This window comes from Meleagris gallopavo, chromosome Z, assembly GCF_905368555.1.
Source record: "Meleagris gallopavo chromosome Z, MGAL_WU_HG_1.1, whole genome shotgun sequence".
Lineage (NCBI taxonomy): Eukaryota > Metazoa > Chordata > Aves > Galliformes > Phasianidae > Meleagris > Meleagris gallopavo.
Window position 1 is genome coordinate 18467531 of NC_139435.1, and position 23418 is coordinate 18490948.

General features: G+C 36.8%; 1 protein-coding gene across 10 annotated transcripts in view; it reads right to left on the reverse strand.

Moving 5' to 3' along the window:
- Positions 1 to 1380: 1380 nt before the first annotated feature.
- PDE4D (phosphodiesterase 4D) overlaps positions 1381 to 23418 on the reverse strand; it is a 594225-nt gene continuing 572187 nt past the window's right edge. For 9 of the 10 annotated variants that reach the window (XM_085213713.1, XM_085213712.1, XM_085213710.1 and 6 more), the window contains 10 exons: positions 18732 to 18825; positions 15091 to 15263; positions 14029 to 14127; positions 13775 to 13939; positions 12084 to 12183; positions 8264 to 8418; positions 7687 to 7809; positions 7020 to 7202; positions 5956 to 6359; positions 1381 to 3603 (listed from right to left, as the gene is read on the reverse strand). In XM_085213713.1, the coding sequence (XP_085069839.1) occupies positions 3582 to 3603; positions 5956 to 6359; positions 7020 to 7202; positions 7687 to 7809; positions 8264 to 8418; positions 12084 to 12183; positions 13775 to 13939; positions 14029 to 14127; positions 15091 to 15263; positions 18732 to 18825 (1518 nt within the window). In that variant the 3' untranslated portion in view covers positions 1381 to 3581. Of the gene's footprint in view, positions 3604 to 5292; positions 6360 to 7019; positions 7203 to 7686; positions 7810 to 8263; positions 8419 to 12083; positions 12184 to 13774; positions 13940 to 14028; positions 14128 to 15090; positions 15264 to 18731; positions 18826 to 23418 lie in introns of all 10 variants that reach the window. The other variant, XR_014880554.1, reaches the window with a different exon arrangement.

Consider the following 23418-nt stretch of genomic DNA (forward strand, 5'->3'; position numbering starts at 1 on the left):
AGGACAGGCAAGGCATGGGTGAGGAGCACAGCCTGTTTTATCTGTCCCACGGCACTCTATGGAGTTCCTTCCTCTTAGCCCAGACCAACAGCCTCCTCTGCCAACCAAGTCTGGTTCAAAAGGAGTACTAACAGCTGCACTCCTTGCAGACCAACTCCAAATCCAAGGGAGGATCTAAGAGTCTCAAGAATGGGGATAAGAATTTTTTAAATTATTAATTCAAAAGTACATAGGTTACTCTGAAAGTAATTTCTCATTATTTCCATGGAAACTACAACAAAGAGCACGATAACAGGATATAGGGAAAATTCTCAGCTATAAAACACTATTTTCAACACAGCCACCACCATGAGCTACGTATTTTCACCAGCCATGAACATGAGCCTGCATGCCACACCCATCAAAATCTGCACCAGCAGGGGTGACCTTCTGTAACTGTCACCACCACTGAAATGCACCTTACCCACCTTACTGTGCTCACCTCCACTGTTTGGGCCGCATAAATGTTCAGCAAGCATCAATGAATGTTAGTGGGTGCCATTTATTCCACATGGAGGAGTCAAATGACAAACGTTAGCTCCATGTGCACTTCCATGTCAGACACCATTTTGTCAGACTGCCCCTTTGCAACCGTCTGTCACACAGCAACAACATGTTAACGGAATACTGGTTGCAAGGTTCAACCTCTACTGCCATACCTCCAACATCTGTCTCTGACATCATGAGCCAACATCATAAAATAGGTGCATTACTTTCAGAGCAGCCATTGTATTTTCAATTATGCAAACAATCTCCACTCCCAAAAATCACTCTGGTCAAGGGAAGGCTTATGAAAACCACTTCAAGAGCATTAAGAATGGTGGCTCTGCAGTATTTCTTCTTCAGGACAAGAGCTGCCATTTATGAAGCTAATTTAAAAATCTTTTTATTCATGTAGAGCAGAGATTGTCTGGTCAATATTTAATTACAATATGCTATTTTTTCTCCAGCCCCCTTACTGCTATTGCAATGTATTGCTTATTGTAGGCAACCCCTACCCTCCTAGCTCCTTTAAAGCTGACACTTAATTTTCTTGGGATATGCTTCTTCTGCAACTGAAGTAAATAGTAAAATTTCATGAAAATTGAGATTGAATGCTTTTCTAGAAACTGCATAGTTCTTCTCTGGACTAGACTTCATGAACTATCACATTATCATGTGATAAACCCCCACATTTATTTTTTATTATCTACCCATAATTTAGTATGATGCAGAAAAATACTGCAATATAATTATTCTGGCAAATACTTTTTCTTGAGATGTCACAGCTATGATACGTAAGTGGGAAAAACAAAAACAAACAAACAAAAAAACTTGCAAAAGTAAATCAAATACGGTAACTAGGCAGAATCAACACATGCTTTATTTCCATTGCATATAAAAATTTCATATGAAGGTATTGATGTACAGTACTATCCCATATGCTGTAAGACAGGCTAAGAAACCAGTGAAAGAATTGTCATGTGCAATGTTCACACAAGTTGCCACTCTCAAGACATCCCCAAATTAATAACAAAACGTTGTTCAGGATTTTTGTTGTTATAGTGTCCCTTCTATATCGTTAAAATGAAAGCAATCCATTTCCTTTGGGCCAGGGCTGCTAAAATCTACAGTTTGTGTCGAAAAGGAGGTTCTGTTTTCCTTTGAAAAAGAATCCCTCCTTTTAACGAAAGGTCACATGCTACAGGGGCTGGGCATCACTGGAATGAGGAGAGGTATTTACCTTGCTCTGGCAAATCCATTGCTATCAGTCCTACACAGTTTGGAGCAATGTGATACTCAAACAGCAAGAGATGCTCAGAGTCCAACCTGCAAACCTAATACTAGTGTTATTAAAAGATCTAGAGGCCTATCATTCTCCTATAGATCTAGTGCATTATGCTATACACACCTGTACAAAGCCTTACATACATCTATACAAAATAAAAGCTTTGGCTGCTTATAACACTAATATTAGTGTTGGAAAGCATTTCCAAGATTGAAGCTGTCTTTTGTCCTACTTTATTGATTCTGCTTATATAGTGGTAATTTGTGCTATAAATAAAGAGTATTAGATGATCGTTAAAAAAACAAGTATATGAGCTATCCCCATTTAGTTCCATTTGTTTCATTTGCAAATATGCATTAAAACCAAATTCTTATTAGAGATGCTTTCCAAAGCTTGTTCAGCACAATTCAGTACTGAAATACAGCATCAATGTTTTTTTAGTAGCAAGTAATGGCTGCAATGATCCCTGATGATAGCCTGTAAAAAGATAATCAGAGAGGCAATACAATTATATTGCCAGAAGTCTGGAAAAGCTTCCAGCATGTTTATGGATAAAAGCTCTCTGTAGTATCATGCAAACTAGCTCACACAAGTAACCACATAAGCTAGCAACTAAAAATATGGTAGATATGCCCAGCCCTATCCCCAAAGCTACCTTACTTTCAAATGCAGCAAAACATAAGAAAATATTGTTTGAAGTTAAGGCACAGCCCTGGGACCAAAGACCTGCAGCTTTTTTTTTTTTTTTTTTTAATTTTATTGATATATCTTTATGTACTTTATACTTTTCTTCAATCTTCCATAAACAAGCTCTAAGGTGACACAGAATATATTATAGGAGAAAAAAATGTACAAGGAAAATGTATACACAATAATCATTCTCTCACCAAGAGTTTCCAAATATAGCAACACCACCCAGACAAGGATGATGTTATAATAAGAACAGATAATTTACAATTAACATTACAGTATGTACATTACAATAAATACACAATTGTAAACAGAGACAAATAAGACTGTATTACAGGTAAGGTCATTTGGTGAGAAAAATGCATGGCACAAATAAAATAAATAATGTATTTTAAAAGAACTGTCAAAGCTTTCTGTAAAATCCATTTCATTCAAGTTTTTTAAACTTCTGAATGCTGTTTGTTCTATCTATATCTTTTCATTATAATTTTTAACAATGACACAAAACAATTAAAAATTCAAACACAGCATTACTGAGTACAGTAACTTGCAAGCTAAAGCGTACTGTTATAAGCAATGTGAATTTTCTTACCCCCCTCCCCCCCGCTGCACTCAATACCCAACTCACTGCATTTTCTTATGGCAAAAATATTTAGAACACATAAAGCCACTTGTAAATTGTATTGTCTTAAAGCAGTGCGCAATGCTAAAACACACTTTGGCAAAAGAGGAAAAAAAAAAAGATTGTACAGTGCATTATATCCCCATCTCTAAGAAATGATATCATTTTCTGTCATGTGATTGTCCATATGTATGGGTGTATATCTCACAATATGGTGTTATTCTCTTCATTTACTTTCAATTTGTGCAGATACAAAACCTTTTCAGGTTTTACTGGTTATTTTGGAATTTATATTGCTTTTCCATTATTAAAGTTCCAGGCACTCTTGGGGACTGAGGAGACTTTTAGGTGGATCAAGAAGAAATGATGAAGAACAAAAAAGTCAAAACATGAAAAAACATGAGTTCTCTTCATTCTCTTTCCTCCTTCAGCATCATCATCTGTGCTAAAGCCCTGTGAGGGCTAAAGTAGAGAAAACTTTGACCTGGATAAAGGAGAATGCAAAATACATTTAAAAGCTGAACTAATAACCAATACTTTTTAAACAAGTTCTTATTCTAGACTTCAGACACTTAAAACAACAACAACAACAACAACAACAAAAAGCACTTGTATTTATATCTTGCAATTTTCCTACAAAATGAATCCAAATTGGAAATAACTGTTGATAATATTTTCTTTTGTTAAGAAATAATCTTGAATTATAGTATCAGAGAATCATAGAATGGCCTGGGTTGATCATCTAGTTTCAACCCCCTTGCTGTGGGCAGGGTTGCCAACCACCAGACTAGGCTGCCCAGAGCCACATCCAGCCTGGCCTTGAATGCCTCCAGCAATGGGGCATCCACAACCTCCCTGGGCAACCTGTACCAGTGTGTCACCACCCTCTGAGTGAAAAACTTCCTCCTAATATCTAACCTAAATGTCCCCTGTCTCAGTTTAAAACCGCTCTCCCTTGTCCTATCACTATCCACCCTTTTTAACAGCTGTACCCCCTCCTGTTTATACACTCCCTTCAAGTACTGGAAGGCCACAATGAGGTCTCTCCAGAGCCTTCGATCTTGATACTGTGGGAGTCTGCTCCTTCTCCAGGCAACTCTTTCCCTAGTCAAAACTACAATTTTAATGAAGTGCAAAGCAGTGCAGACAAAATTATTTTGTTTCACATGACCCAAAAGGTCAGGAAAATGACAAATATGAGCTCCTAACTTCACTGAGTTTTCCAAATAACAAAAGCTTTCAGTACCAATTAGACTTGAAAGTAGAATTCCCTCACGCAAGCTCTATATAGAATGAAAAGATCTGAGATAATAATAATGTAAACTACCCCTCTTCTCATAATGCATTGCTCATTTACTTAGAACTATTAACACAAAGGAAGGATCTGGCTCTTCTGGCAACAAAAACATGAAAACTAATGCTAATCATGATTTCTGTGTTGTATGTATGTCAGAGATTAGCAAATGGTTTGACTAGATAGCTAACAGACAAAAAAAATACAAAGAGTCAGAATTGGAAACATTACAGTAATACTTCCTTTGCCAAAATAAATATCCCAAACACTGTATTAGCCTATGCTGACTTAGAAGTCTATAGTTCCCATGCAAAACAATATCTGAAATTGTATTTCAGAGAGACAGAAAAGCAGTCTTTACATCAAAAAGACAATTCATTATCTTTCTTACTGTGTCTGCTCCTGCAAATGTTAATCTTAATGGTCCAGCTGGTATCAACAAAACCACTTTTGGTAGTAAGACAGAACTGCCAGGATCAGGCCACTATGAGAACAACAGCAAAACTTCCTCTAATATGTTTGGGAATATTATAATGAAAACAACAAAAAAATGCCATCATACTGAATGAGTTTTAGGTAGCATAAAGGATATTCATGGAACTCATTAATATAAAAAATAATAAACTCTTACAACTTAATATTATCATGAAATTCTAAGGTGCAAAATAATAAGGAAAAAAAAAACCCTAGAAATATTATCCAGTGTAGCACGGATTTGTACTGAAAACTTACAAGTTACTCTTTGAGAAAAAAAATGTGATGAAATCTGAAACTGTTCTTGTTTAAATATAATACCTCAGTACATTTAATAATAAAAGTTAGCTCTACAAAAGATCACTATTACATATTATACAAAATGCAGAGTTTAGTGCAACCCACCGTGTCACACTTTTTTCAGTCACTTATCAGGAAGACGTGAATTTAGAAAATCATGTAATTTCCACAGCTCATCTTCCTTTTGGTAACAGATTCGTCTTATACCGATTCATGTTGTGTCCCATCATTTGTGTGCATTTTTTTTCCAGCTGGAACCTCAGTTTATTTTCTGTCTGTTTCCTCTGATGATGAACATTATCCAATGCTTAGCTTGGGATGTAAAATAAAATAAAAAACTACCAAAGCATACCAGCATTCAGGGGGTGCTCCTGTGAAAACCTGTGAACCATTTTCCTGTGAAAAATCTGCTTTATTTAATCAAATCTGCGAAATGGAGAACTTATTAGAACATAGTTTATCGAAGTTCTCTCCCCTGCTTTCTGATGCAATGAAAGTGAAGATTCTGGTTACAATATTCCTGAGTGCCAAACTGAGTCACCAAGGTCAGTTTTGATCAACAAACATCCTGGCTGATGACAGTGAGTTGTGATCATGGTGATAGCATATGACATACACTTTAGAAACCATTACCTAATTTAAAAAACAAACAAACAAACACACACATACACACACACAGACACACAAAAACAAAAAAACAGAGAGAGAGAGAAAGAGGAAGAAAAAGAGAGAGGGCAAGAAAGAAACAAGCTATGTCCTCATTATTACATGTCAGAAGAATGGTCTACTACGCAAGCTTCTGTCTGATTCTCCTCCTCTTCTACTTCTTCCCCTACTTGCTCATCAAGAGGAATTTCGGTAGATTCTGAATCCTGGGTGCAAAGGGTCTTTGAGTCACTGCAGCTGGTGTCTTCTTCTACTTGACTTCCACTGTCCTTTTCGGTGTCTGACTCACCATCTTCCTCCAGTGTTAGTTCAAACTGGAATTTTTCAGTCTGGCCCTGTTTACTCTCCTCCTGGTCATCAGGTGCAGGAGAGGGACTCTGAGGGATTGTGCTCTGGTACCATTCTCGATTGTCTTCCAGTGTATCTAAGATATCCTGGGCATCCGGGTGAACAAGATCTGCCCATGTCTCCCACAGAGGATGAACAATGTAGTCAATAAAGCCCACCTGTTTCAAGTAGTACAAAATCAGGATGAGATCTTATTCACAAAGAAATAATAAACCATGCATGTAAGTCACTGTCATTTAATCTATTTACTGCATAGAAGCTTTGGGTATTTATGCAGTCAAAAATAGACAGAACATAATGTCTGAGAAAGATAACTCTAGTAAGAGACGCTAGACACACAGCAGTCTGAAAGGTGTCTGAAAGTAACCCATGCTGTTCTACGCGGAGAACAGGATCTTTTAGCATTTCAGATGCCTCATTCAGAATTCTGGATATAGACTTGGAAAGGATTTGTTTTCACAGTAATTATTCTTTGCAAATGATTCCACTGCATCTAGCAAGCCAAACAGCTGTTTTATATTTGATTCTGCTTTTGGAAGAAACCCTAAATGAGCAGCTATAAAATATTCTTTACTGAAGCCAGTGCTTTATTGCAGATCACGATAGCGATGGAATTCCTTCAGCAAGCACACTGCTATGCACTGTTTCCACAGTAAGAACCTCAGCTCCCCTCACTTGCTACACAGGAGTTGAATTAATTAACTGTGAGGAGAAGTGGGGGCAAAGAGGGGAAGAAATACTGCATTCAGAAATATATCGAAATATAAAGAATGGCTCTGAAGATTCTTTTCCCAAGAAAAGAATACCAAATCAATTACCTGTGATTTTTCTATGGATGCATTGTGCTTATCACACATGGGACTTATCTCCATTCCTCTCTCTCTTTCCCGATCTCCTTGGCGGAAGAATTCCTCCATTATTCTGTCTGTCCATTGGCGGTAGAGATGGAGTGGCTTGGTTGGATTGCTGAGATCTGCACAGTGCACCATATTCTGAAGAACCTAAAATAGATTGAATACCTGCTGTGTTATTACACTGAAGAAAAACAGTTCCTTTTCCATTTACACTTTTGGCGGCTGTGAAGCAGAATCATGAAAATACATGTAGTGCAAGATTTATTCTGAACAGCAAAACTCAGTATTTGGATGTTTTTCACACTTGCAGTAATAGCTATGAATTACCTCACTTCTGCTGCTTCTGCCTATGTAAGAGAGAGAAAATATTTCAAAGAAAGACCAATGAGATGTTGATAATTTGAATGGTAGGGCAAAACCAAAACCAGTCCAGAAGTACTTTTCCACCTTATCACTCAGTATGTAATGGAATATGTCACATGTAAGAAACATGTAAGTCAAAAGAGGGAAAAGAATGAGTTGTAAAATGTGTGAAAATGGACAGCTGATCTAACCCATGCTGGAGGTTTGGTAGGCAAAAGTTATTAACAGAAGTTAATGCAAATGACTATTTGAAGATGAGTTTTCTTACCTGAATCCTATCTGAATAGTTATCAAGAAGGAGGACACCAGAACTTGTCACTTTTTTGGTTTCAACCATAGTTTTTAAATCAGCCAAAAGATTCATATGCTTAGACATGTCTGTAGCAAGGACCTTGAAATAAACAATAAAAGAGAAAGAAAGGATAAATGAGTATTAGGTAAATTATTCTATTGACTTTAAAAAAACCTTTGGATGCAGCAACAAACTATTCTCAGGGAAAAAATGTAACTTCTGTATCTGAATCTGAATATACTACAGAAGTCTGAGTCCCAAGTGCCACTAGTGTCCATCATCAATTCAGTAGAAAATTTCTAACTATGATGATGTAATAGCAGACTTAGATATGAACTGTGAAACAGCTTGAACCAGGACTGTGTACCTTCTAAAAAGGTAGAGTCAGTAATTCAAATTGAAAAAAACTCACTACTTCTGTTTGGACAACACAGAATAAAACTTCAAATTTTTATTTCATTGATTATGAATCTAACAACATGTAAAATGATACTGTGTTTTACCATTTATTTCACTTGCCCTAAGTAAAAAAAGAATCTAAAGCAGAACTCACAATGTCAATGACCATTTTCCTCAATGACTGCCTCTGTTTTTTGGTCAAATTCTGGAAAATGTCACAATTTTCTTCCTGTAGCAGCTTGAAACCCACAGCTAAGTGATGATTCTCCAGTACTGATGAGTCATTGTACATCAAGGCAAGTTCAGAATCTGCAATAACAGTCATAGGGTAGTACGTTACTAAAATCTTTATTTCTACTAAATCCCTTATGATTTTTCAAACTCATTACATTCCTGACAAGATTTACAGATGAGCGTTCAGTAACAGACTTCCTGTAGTTCCCACTGGACCAAAACTTACAGAATTAACTGAATATCTTAACAAATCAAGGAAAAGTATGCTGGAAAAAAGCCAGCCTTGTAGTGCAGTGTGCTGGAATGGTGAGTTAGAAAACAACACAAGGAAGATATTTTTCAGAATACCTTTTCATATACACATGAAACAATATGGAAAATAGTATACAAAAAATGCACAAACTAAAACACATTCTAATGTTTTTTCTTCTAGTCCTGCCTTTCTTGCCTCCATGCATGCTAAATTCAATTATTTAAGTGAAGTTGTATCTATCAGCTACTCAGATCTGGACTACATAGCTGAAGCTTTGCTGCAGACCAAGCAAAAAGCATGTATCTTGGTTTCCAATGTACTTCTGCAGTTATCTAAGGCACTCACATAAGTAGGCCTAGGGGTCATTAGTCTGCGAGAACAGGACGTTTGTAGAGGAGGCTTGTAGGACAGTCATACATTTCTGTGTGGTTTGAAAATGCAAGCAGTGGACTTGTCTACTGTCTCATATTTGAGTATGATTAACTCCTGATACCGAAACGCTGCTATCTCTAACAAAAGTGTTCTTCAGTCAGTCACTCCAGGTAGTTGCAGAAGCAAGGGGAGCTCATACCCCTTCTTAGCAATGCTGAGCCACATACAAACAGTCGGAAGAGTCAGCTTTGACAAATAAAGGCAGTTAAGACAATTTTCTACACAGATTTAGATTTCACACAGGGACACCACACAGCCAGCTTGCATTTGTTTTAAGACACAGCTTGAAAATGAATCTATCATCAAAAAGACATACTTTTTATACAATTGTGCTTGTGAAGTGCTGACATTAATTTCTATTTATTACAGTTGTTCTATCTGAAATCTAACAAGTCTTATGCAAGTCTTTTCTAAACCCTGTCTCTTTATCTTCCTTTATCGCAGCTTTGTTTCAAAATTCCTCTGGCTCAATGGGGTGCCTATAAGAGCCCTGCTCTTCAGATTTCATTAGTTTCATTATGTATTCTCCTGCTGTCTTCCTCACTTGTTCTGAACCTATTGATCTCATAAATTGGGAGAATCTTTCTCTACCATTCCTTATCTTGATGGTAGCAAAAATGTAATAGCAAAAGGAAAAAGAAAGCAGATTTGTCAAATTGTATCTCTTTCACAGAATACTTATATAGCTCGCCTACTTGTCATTTTTCTTACAAAGAGGACAGGTAGCAGTTTGTTTTCCTTTCAAATCGCATCCTGAAAGCTGCTCCATCTGCAAAGCATTAAACATTGCTGAACTACTTCAGAAGGGCTGGAATTACAGACTGAGCTAAAACGTGTTTAACTATGTAATGGAGGTGGAAATGGAAGAAAGTTCATCTTGTTGGTAAACTCTGTAGCACACTATAAGCTTCAAGACTATTTGCCTGGAAGGGCAAGCTTAAAATGATCAAATAGTTATCTATGCTGTCTCTAATACAATCCATATCTGCTTATATTTTAATAGTATTTCTGAGGGATCATATTTTTGGACAATTTTGTAAATAGACCTTAAATTTTGAAAAAGGGAAGCAATACTTAAAAATATCACATATAAATAATTATAAAGAATAATGTGAAATATGGAAATAAGTACATAATTAAGGTAACTGAAGTTGAATTAAGCTTACATATTTGCACAGTTCTTAGTGAAATGCTAACACTTTCTAAGTTGCATTGGAAAATCTAAACCAAAGTGGAAGAAAATGATCTTCTGGAGGTTAGGAAAATCTCAGATTTGAGAAATTTTGTATGTATATAATCCATATGGTGACTGATTCTCAAGCTCTCATTGAAAACATCAGTTAGTATATACCTAAACAAACCTAAATTAGATGGTCTTTGTCTGTCTCTGCTCATATGGTTTCTTCTTCATACATCTAACAACTCGAGTGACAAAAATCCCTTTGTTTCCTTTGAATTTGGCAACAGTAGTTCCATCTGGTGACACTACTTGATTTACATAAAAGCCTTCTCTATCAAAAGCTGAACTGAGATGAACAGGACATTTCTTCTAAGCTGCTAAACCAAAATTACTGCTAATTCAGCTGAATTTCAACCATCTGCCTAAACTCACGTTTTACATAGCAATTCTGGTTCCTTCATCTAGCCATTCTTACTGCTAATCTAAACAACATTCAAAAAAAAACTTTCCACATAGCACCTCAGAGCCACCTGATTCAATTTCTATTAAAAATGAAAGAATTTGGACATCACACAGTTTCATGCACAACGCCTGGTTTACTACATTTCTGCACCACACTGCTGAACTGCGCTTGTTACCAACACAAGGTCTCCTGCACCTTGTAGATTAGTCACCAAATTGAATTTCACTACAGGATAGCCCTCAGGCCATTCAGGCAAATAAAATTAGATGCAGGCTAGACTGGAGGTGTTATCTGAATGTACAGCAGCAATGAGTCAGAACAGGATCTCCCTTCTTCAGACTATCCTGTTGATATGAGGTCATACTATTTTAGAACCAGAGGAACAGATTCACCCGTGTGCCAAAATGACAGTGCCTATGAATGTGCAAACTGCATGGGTCAAACACAGAACCCTATGTATGTTTTTATTTATGTAGCTTTTTCTTCTTATGTGCTTGGATATTTAGTATTATTTTCAATTTTGTATTTCTGGGTCAGTAAAAGGAGAAGACAAAGGATGTCAAAATAAATAATATTTTAAGATGGAACTTGCACTGACCTACGGTGTGGTACCCACACTGTAATCAAAGCAAATTACACTGTGGAGAGCAGCCATTCAGTAAATATGCCACTGCTGTACTCAATGAGACTCACAGTGCTTTTCAAGCAGAAGATAAAAGAGATTAAGAGTCCATGCAATGCTGCACAGAACAGCCATGAACAACAACAAATTTGGAGATGGCATTAGGGTCTCATTTCATTAGTTTATTTTCCTCCATACACAGAGTACAATTTACACAGATAAAAAAGAGATTTGCTACAGTTTCCAGGGGTAGGCTGAGAAAATTCAGACCGAGAGGCATGACTGTGCCAAGATGAGAAAATAAGTACAGCAGCTGGGGAGAGGCAGAGATAGGCTTGCTGATCTGTTTTCTAAAAAGAAACTTATTTTCTATACTTCTTAAAAAAAGTATGGCTATCTTTGGTCATAATGTATGATTCCAACATAACCACTCTTTTTTTTTTTTTTTTCTTTTTTTGTATTTCATCTAATCTTCCTTTATCTTCTACAACTTTATCTAATTAATTTAAACCAACTAACTAACTTCCAGGAAAGAGACAATATCCAATACACTGAAACAGTGCCAGAATTATAGTTCATATCTTAATTCTTGCTAGTGGGTACTATGTGTACTTTATGTCTAAAGTGACAGATAATATAAAATAGTATCCAGTTTTAAATACAAGCATCTAGCTATTTAATGAGGGAAGGTACAGATGCAAACAAACAAGGAATTAACTCCATATTTTTCAGGTGCTAAGTGCAGATTTTGCAGCAAATTCTTGAGAAAACCACTGAACATGAAACTTACTTGTGTTGATAAGAAACTGGTTTGAAACCCCGGGATGATCTACATCATGTATTGCACTGGCAAAAATTGCTGCAAGAATCTCCAGATCAGTGAACACAGCCTAGAAAACCATGAAACAGAAATGACAATCACTAATAAATGAAAAACTGTTTTCAGTAAAAAAAAAAACAAACCCAAAACTCGACTTTGAATCTAGATCTCACTGAACAAGCAAAATACATTTGAAATGCATCAGGAATCTCAATATATTTTACATATAGGTTAAAAAAACCTTTTGTCAATCATCAGTCATGTAGAATTCCGTAAGTTCAAGGTTGGCCAAAGTAAAACTATCCTTATTTCACACTGACAGCTTCACTAAATTCAATAACTGAAGTGTTTTTCAGTTTCAGTCTGCAAATAAATCCATGTTTATTAGATCATTAACTACAGATTTAGATTTCTGATTTATAGTAGAAATACAATCTAAAAATTCCAGTCTACGTTACACAAAAAACACATATTCCTGCACTTGAAGAAAGAACATCTCCTCAGTGATGTGAGAAGAAATGATGATAAACTACTAAAATATTTTACTTAACATTTATTGATTTTTATTCCGTATGAGATTATGAGGAAGGTAGAAAGCGAGAACTGCAAGGGATCCATTGTTACTGAGCCCATGCTCCTGCTGTCACAAGCTTTCAAGTTGTATAATGGCTTTCATAACTGATCAACAACACTGAAATACATAAGTCAGCAATGGCACTGGGCAGATTTTACTTCCCAAAGCTTCATTGAGCAAGGCCATAAGAAACAGCTGATTAATTAAAAAAAAAGAAAAAAAAAAAAGCACCTTACGATCAGTTCAGCTGTTTAGTAAAGTCAGAGCGATTTAAGAACATAGTCTCGTGTTCCTTTGCAGATGATGAAAATCTTTCTCAAGAGAACTCCTGAGATCTTTGACAACTGTGTTAAGATCCAATGATGGCCCTCCCATTAAGAGGAAAGTAGAGCCGAGGAATTCAGTAATGTGAAAGATTGGTTGCAATGAAAAGGAATTAAAATGTAGCCCATCCTTGAAAATGAGGACAAAGCCTTCTTTCACCTGCTTGCTTTACCTGCCCTTTTTCCAGCACTTCATTGGGATATGTCAGTGCTTGATGTAATAAGGGCTGCACCTCTAGCACTTTTTTAAAAAAAATTAGATAATCCAGAGAAAATTTAGCATGTGCTCCAATCTGCTTGAGAATAAACACAGAAATAGCCAAATAGCCTTCCAGAACCAGTACAAGCATGCACAAATTCAAAACAAAAACCAAATGGCTCTACTGAGTAAAACCCACTTTACCCTCATCTTTTCTAAGCAATTTCACTGTAGTTAATGGGAGTCCCAAAAGTGAAATAATGATGGAAGACGAGGCAATTAATAATGAGACTGTAGAACAAGCTATAAAGTTATGACAGCACAAATATGCAAGTATTAGATCATGACTTTAAGAAAAATGTGATACGTTCTGTACAATATTTGTTGGCAAATAAACCTTGATCCTCAGAAAGTATCTTTTAAAGAGTGTAATGCATGAAAGAAACATCAAGATTTCTTTTCAAAAAGCACTGCAGAAACTAAAATCTTTTTCATTTAGTTGCACAGAGTCCTAGTATGTCCTTTTCTCTCATGTTTGTCTCTTTCCCACTGAAGCATAATTTACCTCTAATGCCGGGGTTGACAGCAGGACATGGGTTGACTGAACAACATCTGCAGCATGTATGTTATTGTGATATGCTACATCTGCATGGTAGTGGTCTTCTAGGGTCATCAGGTAAGTTATTAAAGTATCCACTGGAATTTTAAATGTTTTTAACAGATCTCGTTCCTAGAAAGGGAAAAGAGAAACAATTCAGATTACAAAGTCCAGCAAAACTTCCAAGATAAGCACAAAACTACAAGACTGCTCCTACTTACCTGAAAAACGGTGTGCATGATGACTGTCAAAGGTCTGTTTCCAGATAGCTCTGCTACTCTGAAAACCTGCAGGCCCCATTTGTTCACATCTTCTAGTTCCTAGGACAGAATTGAGCAAGAGCCAATGCTGAAATCTTAACACACAGGACTCCAGCATTTTTCAGTTGAAACAGTCACAAACAGCAGACCCATAATAATGCAAAGCCTGCTGTCTGGTAGAGCCACTGCAAATATTATATGCTAAACTTTGTAAGGGGGAAAGTTGTTGCTAGTAACCTTGAAATAGTTGCATTTGCAGCTACCACCTTTCCTGTTTTTAACCTACTAGGTAAGAAGGAGTGCCACTTTTAAGTGGAATGCTACAGAAGGAGAAATGGTACAGTATTTTGAAAAAACTGACACACTTTTCATCTCACTACTCAGTAGGTTCAAGGACGGGGTGAATTGCTGCCATCTCCCCACCTCTCAGCAATAGACTGATGGTTCGTACGAAGTGGGAGATTCCTGGGAACATACGGAGAGGCATATTTCCAGAAGCAAATCTCTAAAATTGAATGAATAATCACTTTATACTAGTTTTACATTATTGACATATAGCTACTGATGCAAAATCACAGGAAGTGATGCTAAAAACAGATGTGCATGAAATGATAGAGCAAATGACAGGACCTGCAACAATAGCTCTAATGCTACGTACAGTTGTGCATTTTTGAAAAACATATGGCTGCTACATATTTTCATACCTCTGACTGTACACCAGTTCACTCTTCATTCATCAGGTATTGTTTAGGAATACGCAGCATTATTACTGTATCCACAACTGCTAGTTTACATCCCATCTCCAGGCAGCTAACATTCCTGCTGAAATCTTGTTCATGTGGAAATCAACCCTCAAGGCCTGATTCTGATTTCACTTGTTACTTTTCCGCTTCACTGGATTTATATTTAAGTGAGATCAGCCTTTACTGCTACAGCTTGAAATCATGGTTATAAGCAGAAGATGGAATAAGTTCTCTATTTTTAGTTCAGTGGATTAAATTCAAATATTTAAATATTCCCTACCTTAGCAAGACTATCTTCTTGGTCTGTTTTAACTCCAAACCTGGGAATACTGGAATTGGTTAAACTGGAGCTGTGCATCAGTTTTTTGACTCCGCTGATCTGAGACATTGGTCTCTTCTTTTTCTCCTTCTCTTTTTGTGTTGGAGAAGGGATTTCAACTTCATGTTGTTTATCTTCAAAAGAATGAAGAAAAATATTTTTGAAATGAATTAAAAATATTCTTGTCCACTTCACTGTTAAGTTTCATTAAACATTCATTAAATTTAACAGAATTGCCACGGTAGATTTTGCAGCAGATACTTCACACTGAGAGCAGTAAAAACAAGAAACAAGATAAACACAGATCTGAACATCAATAAAGCAGAACAATGCATCACAAACTGCATCATTATCTCTGAACTGGCTTCAAATATGACTTGTGACTGTCTTATTTCCACTTCTCCTGCACCCTCAGCACTACCACAAGACATGGTTAGTTGTTTCATTTAAAATGGGTTACTACAGGTGAGCAGAAGATTGTATTTTCATTTGTCAAGAACATTTAAAATTCCTTCTTTTCCGGGGGGGGGGGAGGGGAAGACCATATTTTATAATTTTTCTAAAACATCTCAGGACTCCGAGGACCTGACACTTGTGAGACAGCTTGTGCTAAGACTTTGTACAACACAGAAAGGCTTTTGCTGGTGGAGCCATATCAACAAATGCTTTGCATGGGAAAGCAGCTCACGTCAGCAGTGCAGCTCTTTTCTCTCACAATTTATAGCACCTATAAATACAGTAATACTGACAAAAGCACTATTCTGCTAAAAAAAACCCACAACATTTTCTACTGAGTTTTTGCTTTCACAGCAGAATCAGTGGGATAACTTCATATTCCTCATCAACGTATGTGCCAGCAGAACTTTCTACCACTCTGTCAAGGATTAAAGGTAAAGTATATGTAGGCCATTGCCAGATGATCATTGCAGAAACACCATGGGGGTGTGGAGCACTGCAGACTTTGTGGTCTCCAATGAAACTCAACTCAGGGCAACAGAGGGATTTCCTGCCAAAACTACTAGAATTTTGCACAAATTTTTGTTCATTTTGTTCATGCTGTATTTACATGTGGTGCTTTAATACTTCCTCTAAGTCATCTCTTATCTGATAAAATGCATCTGCACCTTTTCTACCTCTTAAGAAACCTCACAGCAAAACCAGGAATATCAGGGACATACTTCTAACATGAGACTTCAGAAGGAAAACTGGAATTTTATTTCTTAGAAGAAACAAAAACAACAACAAAAAAGTCAGGGCTCTTAAAAAATATGTGTCTGTTTTATTCTTCTTGCAATGGTCATCTACAATAAAGGCTCTGAAATCAGATGAGGGTAGCTGGTCCATTCTTAATTTCTAGTATGTTACTTTTCCTCTTTTCATTTCTTTTTTTAATTACCCTTTACCAGCTTGCATTTACTGGACTCCTCAAATTCCAAACAAATCAGAGCAGAAGAAGAGACTGCAGAAATGTCACCAAGCTTTAGCCTGTGGCATCAAGTTCCCTGGTTGCCCCCACCACACTTGATTCTCCACATGAGGACAATCAGGAAAAATGGGGGAGGATAAGCACTGGAGCAGTTGACTGGTGCAAACTGACAACAGATGAGGAACAGTGACTCGTGTTCATGCTTTGATGTTTATGGTTTCGGTCATATTCACAAAGCTTACACCCATCAAAGGGAGATTCATAAGCTGAGCTGTCAGAATAATTCAAGTGAAAGGAAGGGTCTGTCTAAACAACTTTATATCTGCTAAGGAATTCCACAGGATTGCCTGTGTTTCTGTTAACAATGAGGTAAAGTGTCTCAGGACCATCTGAATATCCACAAAAGCCAACTAGCCATTTTGACTCTGGTTATATTATACTCATTGACAGGTTCTCTTACACTTTCTATTCACAGGAAAACACATTAGTTACACTAAAAAATATAAAGCTTGGATATTATCAGTCTCAAGATTGGAACTTTAATTCTTCAACAAGGAATGTATTTGTTATCATTAAAATAATGTTATACATGTCATATAGTCTTATTTGCAGTCCATTCATCCTGAAGATCGGTGAAAACCTCTCATTACACCTTCCTAAATCTAAAATGTGAGAGTCCGTAGATGTTCAGGAGGTAAGTTATTGTCTTAGTAAATAATTTAATATATTATTTGAATTATACACGGAGAGAATGTTTTCCTTCTTTTAATTGTTGCTCATAATCTACACATTTAGGCTGGGCATTTTGAGAATATTAGATTTAAGCATCTTATTTAAGCATAAGCTTTAGTGGAGTTATTTTCCCCATTGTATTCCTCTTGCATCTACATTTTTAAGCATGAGTTTTCACTTATATGCGGCCACAAAACAATATCCATGGCTCAGTAATTTGTAAGTGATGGCTTCTCCAGCACTCTTTCTGCTCCAGATTGAGGTATCCTGTAAGGCTGACAAATACATTTCCTTATCCTGTCAAAATGAGCCTAAAGTTTTCAAGTAAAGGCATGCAGATACTGGTATCTCAGTCTTTTCAGTTAGCCTAAGTAGGTCATCTTCTCAGGCAACGTTACACTGTCATTTTCAGGACTCCTGAGGCTGTGCAACAGCAATTCACTACAATACAGGCTCATCACTGCCTTCATGTAAGAAATCCTGCTGTGCTGCAGTGCAGTGCTCAGGCATGCTACTGCAATCATGGGTAACCTGAACCAGCCTATTAAGCAATCCATTCAGATTACAGTGACAAGCAGCACAAAGTGGACTTGAACAAAAAACCCCACTTTTTTTGACCAAAAAAAAAAAAAAGTCCCAACTATGGCAGAAATAAAACAAGATCCTATGAGTGATCAGTACTTCTTAAAACATTTGTTATGTTTTAAGAATAACTAGCTGTGTCTCCCCTCACATGCACAGTCTTAATGAACCACTGCAGATATATTTACTTTGCTTCATACATCAGCTTTATGGAACCAAGTCTTACTCATTTTCACCAATTTTATCAAGATATACACACTGCGATCTGCACAACTATAGAGGAGAAATCACAGCCTTTGTTAATACTGCAATGAGGCTTTTTCGATGCGTGCATCCCACAGAGTAAGCTCTTTAGCTGCACAAACTCTCCTGGCAGCAGCCTGCTCTGATGTTGACTTAGTCACATTCATCAGCCTTCTCACATGTAGGCAGGGAATACCAAAGCATCAGAACTGCGAGATTTAATGAGGTTACTTGTAATTGTCTGCTTTCTGCACACTGAAACCGCTTGGCTCTAACTTTCCTTCTGGCCATAAGGGAAACAGAATGGAAGAACTATTTTTAATATATTGCATACTTATCTCATTATATATTCATTGTTTAATTTGGTAGCAATCACTGTAACGTTACATGACAATATGTAGATGAATATTTATTTGTCACTACACACACAGGGAAACTACACACACAGACTAAATGAGCTGTGATGGAATGGATCAACCATATACTCTGCTCAAATACTGGCCAATGAAATACTGAATGTACATTTTCTGAAGACAGAAAGCAATATGGAAAGCTACTCAATTTTAAAAGCCTTAAAAACAAACAAACAAAAAGGTAAAAGCTCCCATTATTGTCTTACCTAAAAATGTGTTCGATATGTATTCCGAGACCTGGTTGCCTGATCTGCTCATTTCAGACAGGTGAGTTAGTTCCCGGTTGAGCATCCGTTTAAACTGGAAAGGAACAACAACAACAACAAATTGTAAATTAGTGATCAAGACATATTTCAGACAGGATGAGAGAACGCAGTTGATTTGTAATAGGGCAAAGGACACAACAGTCAGAATACACACTAAATTAAGGTAACAGTGAAAGGAAAAATGGCATATAATATTGTTCTTCTCTCCTACCTTATTCCTGGGTTGGACAATCTAATTCCTTACTCCCAGAAATACTGAACAGTGATTCAATTACTTAAGCACAGCATCTTACTTTCAAGTGAAAAGTATAAGGCATATGCATAAAAATACAAACAGTGCCTCTTTTTTTCAGGTTTTTGATTTTAATTTGAAGATAAAATGCAAACATGTTTATACAAGACCCTTGTCTTTAAGGATGTCTTATCATACTAGTAAATTAACCTACTGTGTATTTTTGGATGCTAATTATATCATTATAGTTCTTTCTCTATTCCTTCAGAAATAAAGGATTAAAAGACATCCTTGCAGAATCCTAGAAGGGCTGGGGTTGGCAAGGACCCCTCAGGTTCATCTGGCTGCCAAAGCAGGAGCAGCCACATCAGGGTGCCCCAGCCCGCACCCAGGCAGTTTCTGAAGGAGACTCCACAACCTCTGCGCTCTGACACCTGTGCCAGCACTCTGACACCTGCCTTGATATTACCAATAAATAGAACTCAGCAATACCCGTAATCCAGTAAAAACATTCCTTCCACTGTAAATCAGTATCTGTCATAATGCAACTTAGTATACTATTTCACCATCTTCTCATTTTTTTAATTAGTTTCTTGTCTTCTCTTAACAAAGTCAAGCAACTTATGCTATTTTCAGACTCATCTTCCACTTTTTTCACCCAGTCATGACTATTTATTACATCAAGCAATCTCTGCCCTTAGTATACAACCCTGTAGAAATTCTTTTTATGCAGAAAATTGGTAAATTCTTCTTTTATATATTAAATAAAGCACTAGACAAAACATTATCCATTTCTTCTCCATGTCATCCCACAGGAATCAAAGCCCTTGCTTCAAAGGGGCTTTGCACAGCTAAAGATGTTATTTTCTCTACAATGCCTTTGGAAGTCACCAATTACTGTATTGCTCACAGTGCACCATATAAAAATTACCTTTAGTGTAACACTCTACCCATTAGCCACTGCATTTTCCTGCCACCTTGACATGCCATCAGCCAGGAATTTCCTTCTACAAAGTACTCCTTCAACAAATGCTACTTCTGTCACATACCAAAGGCACAATTTTTATCTTAGACACAGCCATGTGCCAGAAAGTGCTGAACAGATTTATGAAAATCTGAACCATACTGCAAACATTTTGTAAGCTACAAGCTTTATGGCTACATATTCTGCATGAAATCAGCACTGTCCTCTACAGTGACATTACATGTTTGTGACCAACGTTATGTATATTTAAAAACGAGTCAATCCTTGCCAAAAAATAACATAATAGTGCTGAAAGTACATTTTAAAGCCCTTCTTTAATCTGTTAACATGCATTTAAATCAACAGGTTTTTTTTTCACACACCCAAGGTGAGAAATTATTCACAATGACAATCTCACATACTTGCCTCCACACTACATTCAGAACCTGAAACTTTACATGAAATGTATAGGAATAATCAAATGCCAGAAGTTGACAAAATGGCATTAACTTCCAGATATGTCATCAGTATATTCACTACTGCCCCAATTTTCTCTCATTCTTAATTTTAATGCTGCTAATGTCTCTGGATCTCCCTCCACTGATCTGCCTCTGTCTAGCTGTTTCCTGGGATGCCCCCTTAGGTGACTCCGATGTTCAGTTTTTGCAGCTGCAGAAAAAACAACTGGATCTCATGCTGCTTTTTAAAAAAGGATCATCTAGCCACTGCTCATAAATATGGCTTGAGAACTCATCTATTAAAGCTTCCTCCGCAGCTGCCTGATACCAAAAAAAAAAAAAAAAAAAAAAAAAAAAAGAAGGTGATTTTTTTTTTTTTTTCTCTGATTCATATATTCAATTTTGGGCAGAAAGGGAGAAAGATATCTTGATATCTTTCTTACTAACATTGGAGACTAGTTCCACTTACAGAAAGTGGATGGAGTACCTCACAATGCTGCTAACAACATTACATGCTAACAGCATTACATTATTACATTTTCTCAAGCAATGTTCACACTCAGCACTAAACTCTCGTACAATGATTGGCAACTAGTAGCTTTCCAGCATGTTCAGAATAAACGCTGGGAGTCCTTTTTGCCCTCAGCTGGAGCTTAGCATTTGGACTATTTCTACAATACACAGAATAATATCATATAAACACAGAGGTTAGTATATCCTGTGTGTTGTTGTTTTCCAGTGCCGAGAACAATTCTGGCTTTTGAGCTTTCGGGTTTTGTACTGTGCACTGGGCATCATCTTGAAGAGCTTGTAGAGTACATTCTCTAGGAATTTTGAAATAAATATTCATTGCTCACAGTGACAGAGGACTAGTCTTGATGGGGCACAGTAATCCCTTCTACTTCTACATTTCTGACTGATGCAGAGACCTGCCTTTCCTCCTCCAATCACCCCACAAGCCACCTGAACACATAAGCTAGACCATCAGCATAAAACATGGGAAAGGCTGTCTGCTGCTGAACAGGCTTTGACAACTATTTTGAAAACATCTGGACTGAGATGGAGCTCAGAAAACTGCTCTGATTTCCTAATTATACATGACAAAACCTTATGACCGCCATTGACACTGAATCATATGAAGTTGTATACTGTAAGCAGGCAGCTGTTTCTGATGAAGAACAATAAAGCATGAGAGAAATAAAAGAAATGAAGAGTGACAGAGATATTGCAAAATAATCAAGAAAACTATCTGCATGTTACTCAATCCTTTCATGTTTAAAATCTCCTTTGGAGAAGAAAAAAATACACCAAATCTAAACCTCTAATTTTACCAAGTCTTCAAAAACTTTATACAGGCCTAAGCAAAGCTCTAAACATTTGCTTGTTCAAGGAGCATCAGCTTTCCACACATTTATGTATCCTCGCACTGTTATTTGAGAATAGAACTCTGCCTAATACTCATATGGCTCCCACAAGATCTCCCTGCAAATCAGAGGAGTTTCTGTTTTATCTGTGAGTCAACAATGTTTCAGTCATCCAGGAAACATCTCTTGTAAGTACCTGGAACTTGGCTAGACTACTATACTCTCGTCATTTGTCATCTCAGAAGTAACATTTAGCACTTTTTTCAAAACAAGTCAAACCAAACATGAAGAAATTCTTGTTATTAATAGTAAATGTAAAATACATTTTAACTAAGAATTTTTAAAAACTGAATAGCACATACATTCCTAGTTGAAGAGAATCAGTCACAATTGATCCAGCCTGCTGTTACAAATTTACATGTACATCATATAACTAAATTACGATAATGTCAGGTCAATATAGGCGAAAAGTGGAGGCTTTTGGAAGGGTTATGCATATATTGCATTCTTCTTCAGAAAGGTTTTCTCATTTTACATGCTAGGCTCTGTAAGATTAGAAAAATGACATTTCTGTACCCCCCTGGAATATCACTGCCCTTGACTATCACCTAGGAAATTCCCTCAGGAAATGAACAGGCTATAAAATGTCCATTAAGTCAATTATGCAGTTCTTCACTGCTGAATACTGCTGTCACACAGGCAGACTTTAGTAAAAAAAAACAAAATCTGAAAATACTGAGAGAGCTGTAATGCATGAGAATAAATGTGTTGATAAGAAAAGATTCCTAAATAGCAGTCATCTTCAAAGAACACGTTGCAGACTGAGGAATGAGCTGGGTAATGAAGGTCCTTCTGCAATCATGCTCTGTGTGTCAGTGCCACTGTATAAATATATTACAGCCAACTGATGGTATAAATAAACAACTCTGTGGAGGAAAAGATATGATTTCTGATGATGTCAGCAAAGTTATGTAAAAAAATTTGGACTGTCTTTTGCAGTAACTATATTCCCAAATGGTGACCAGATTGATGTAATTCTGGGGAGACTTAGCATGTGTAAGCCAGAGGAAACTTCACGTTCAACTCCGAAGACACAAAGATCTACCCAGAAAATCAGTTCATGGCTATGAAGAACTTTGGTCTGCACACTTAATATAAATGGGGTTTACTGATTACATCTTTTGTATAATGTCATTCCTTGATTCAGGAACAGAAAGCTTCAGTAAATGCGTAGCCTGCAGTTAACTTGCGTAGGGAGAAGCATGCAGAACTGCCTTCAGTGTAGATACCCTAAGAGGACCTCTCTCACTCAGGCTACCTGCTCCTAAAAACACCTACTTTTTAAAAAGGCATTCATAACTCAAAATAAAACAAACTGTACTATTTATACATACTATATTAACTATTATACATAACTGAAAGTATGCCAGTCTTATAGATTCATCAGTTTTCTGTTTTTAATGTTTATCGAAGCAAAACTACCTTTGATTTTAACAGGACTCTTAGTAAGTAAACAGCATTCTCAACAAATAAGGATTTTGGTTGAAAGTCTATTTATTTAATTAATATCAAGGCTACAAACAGGTTCGTTTTTTTCATAAACTACAGT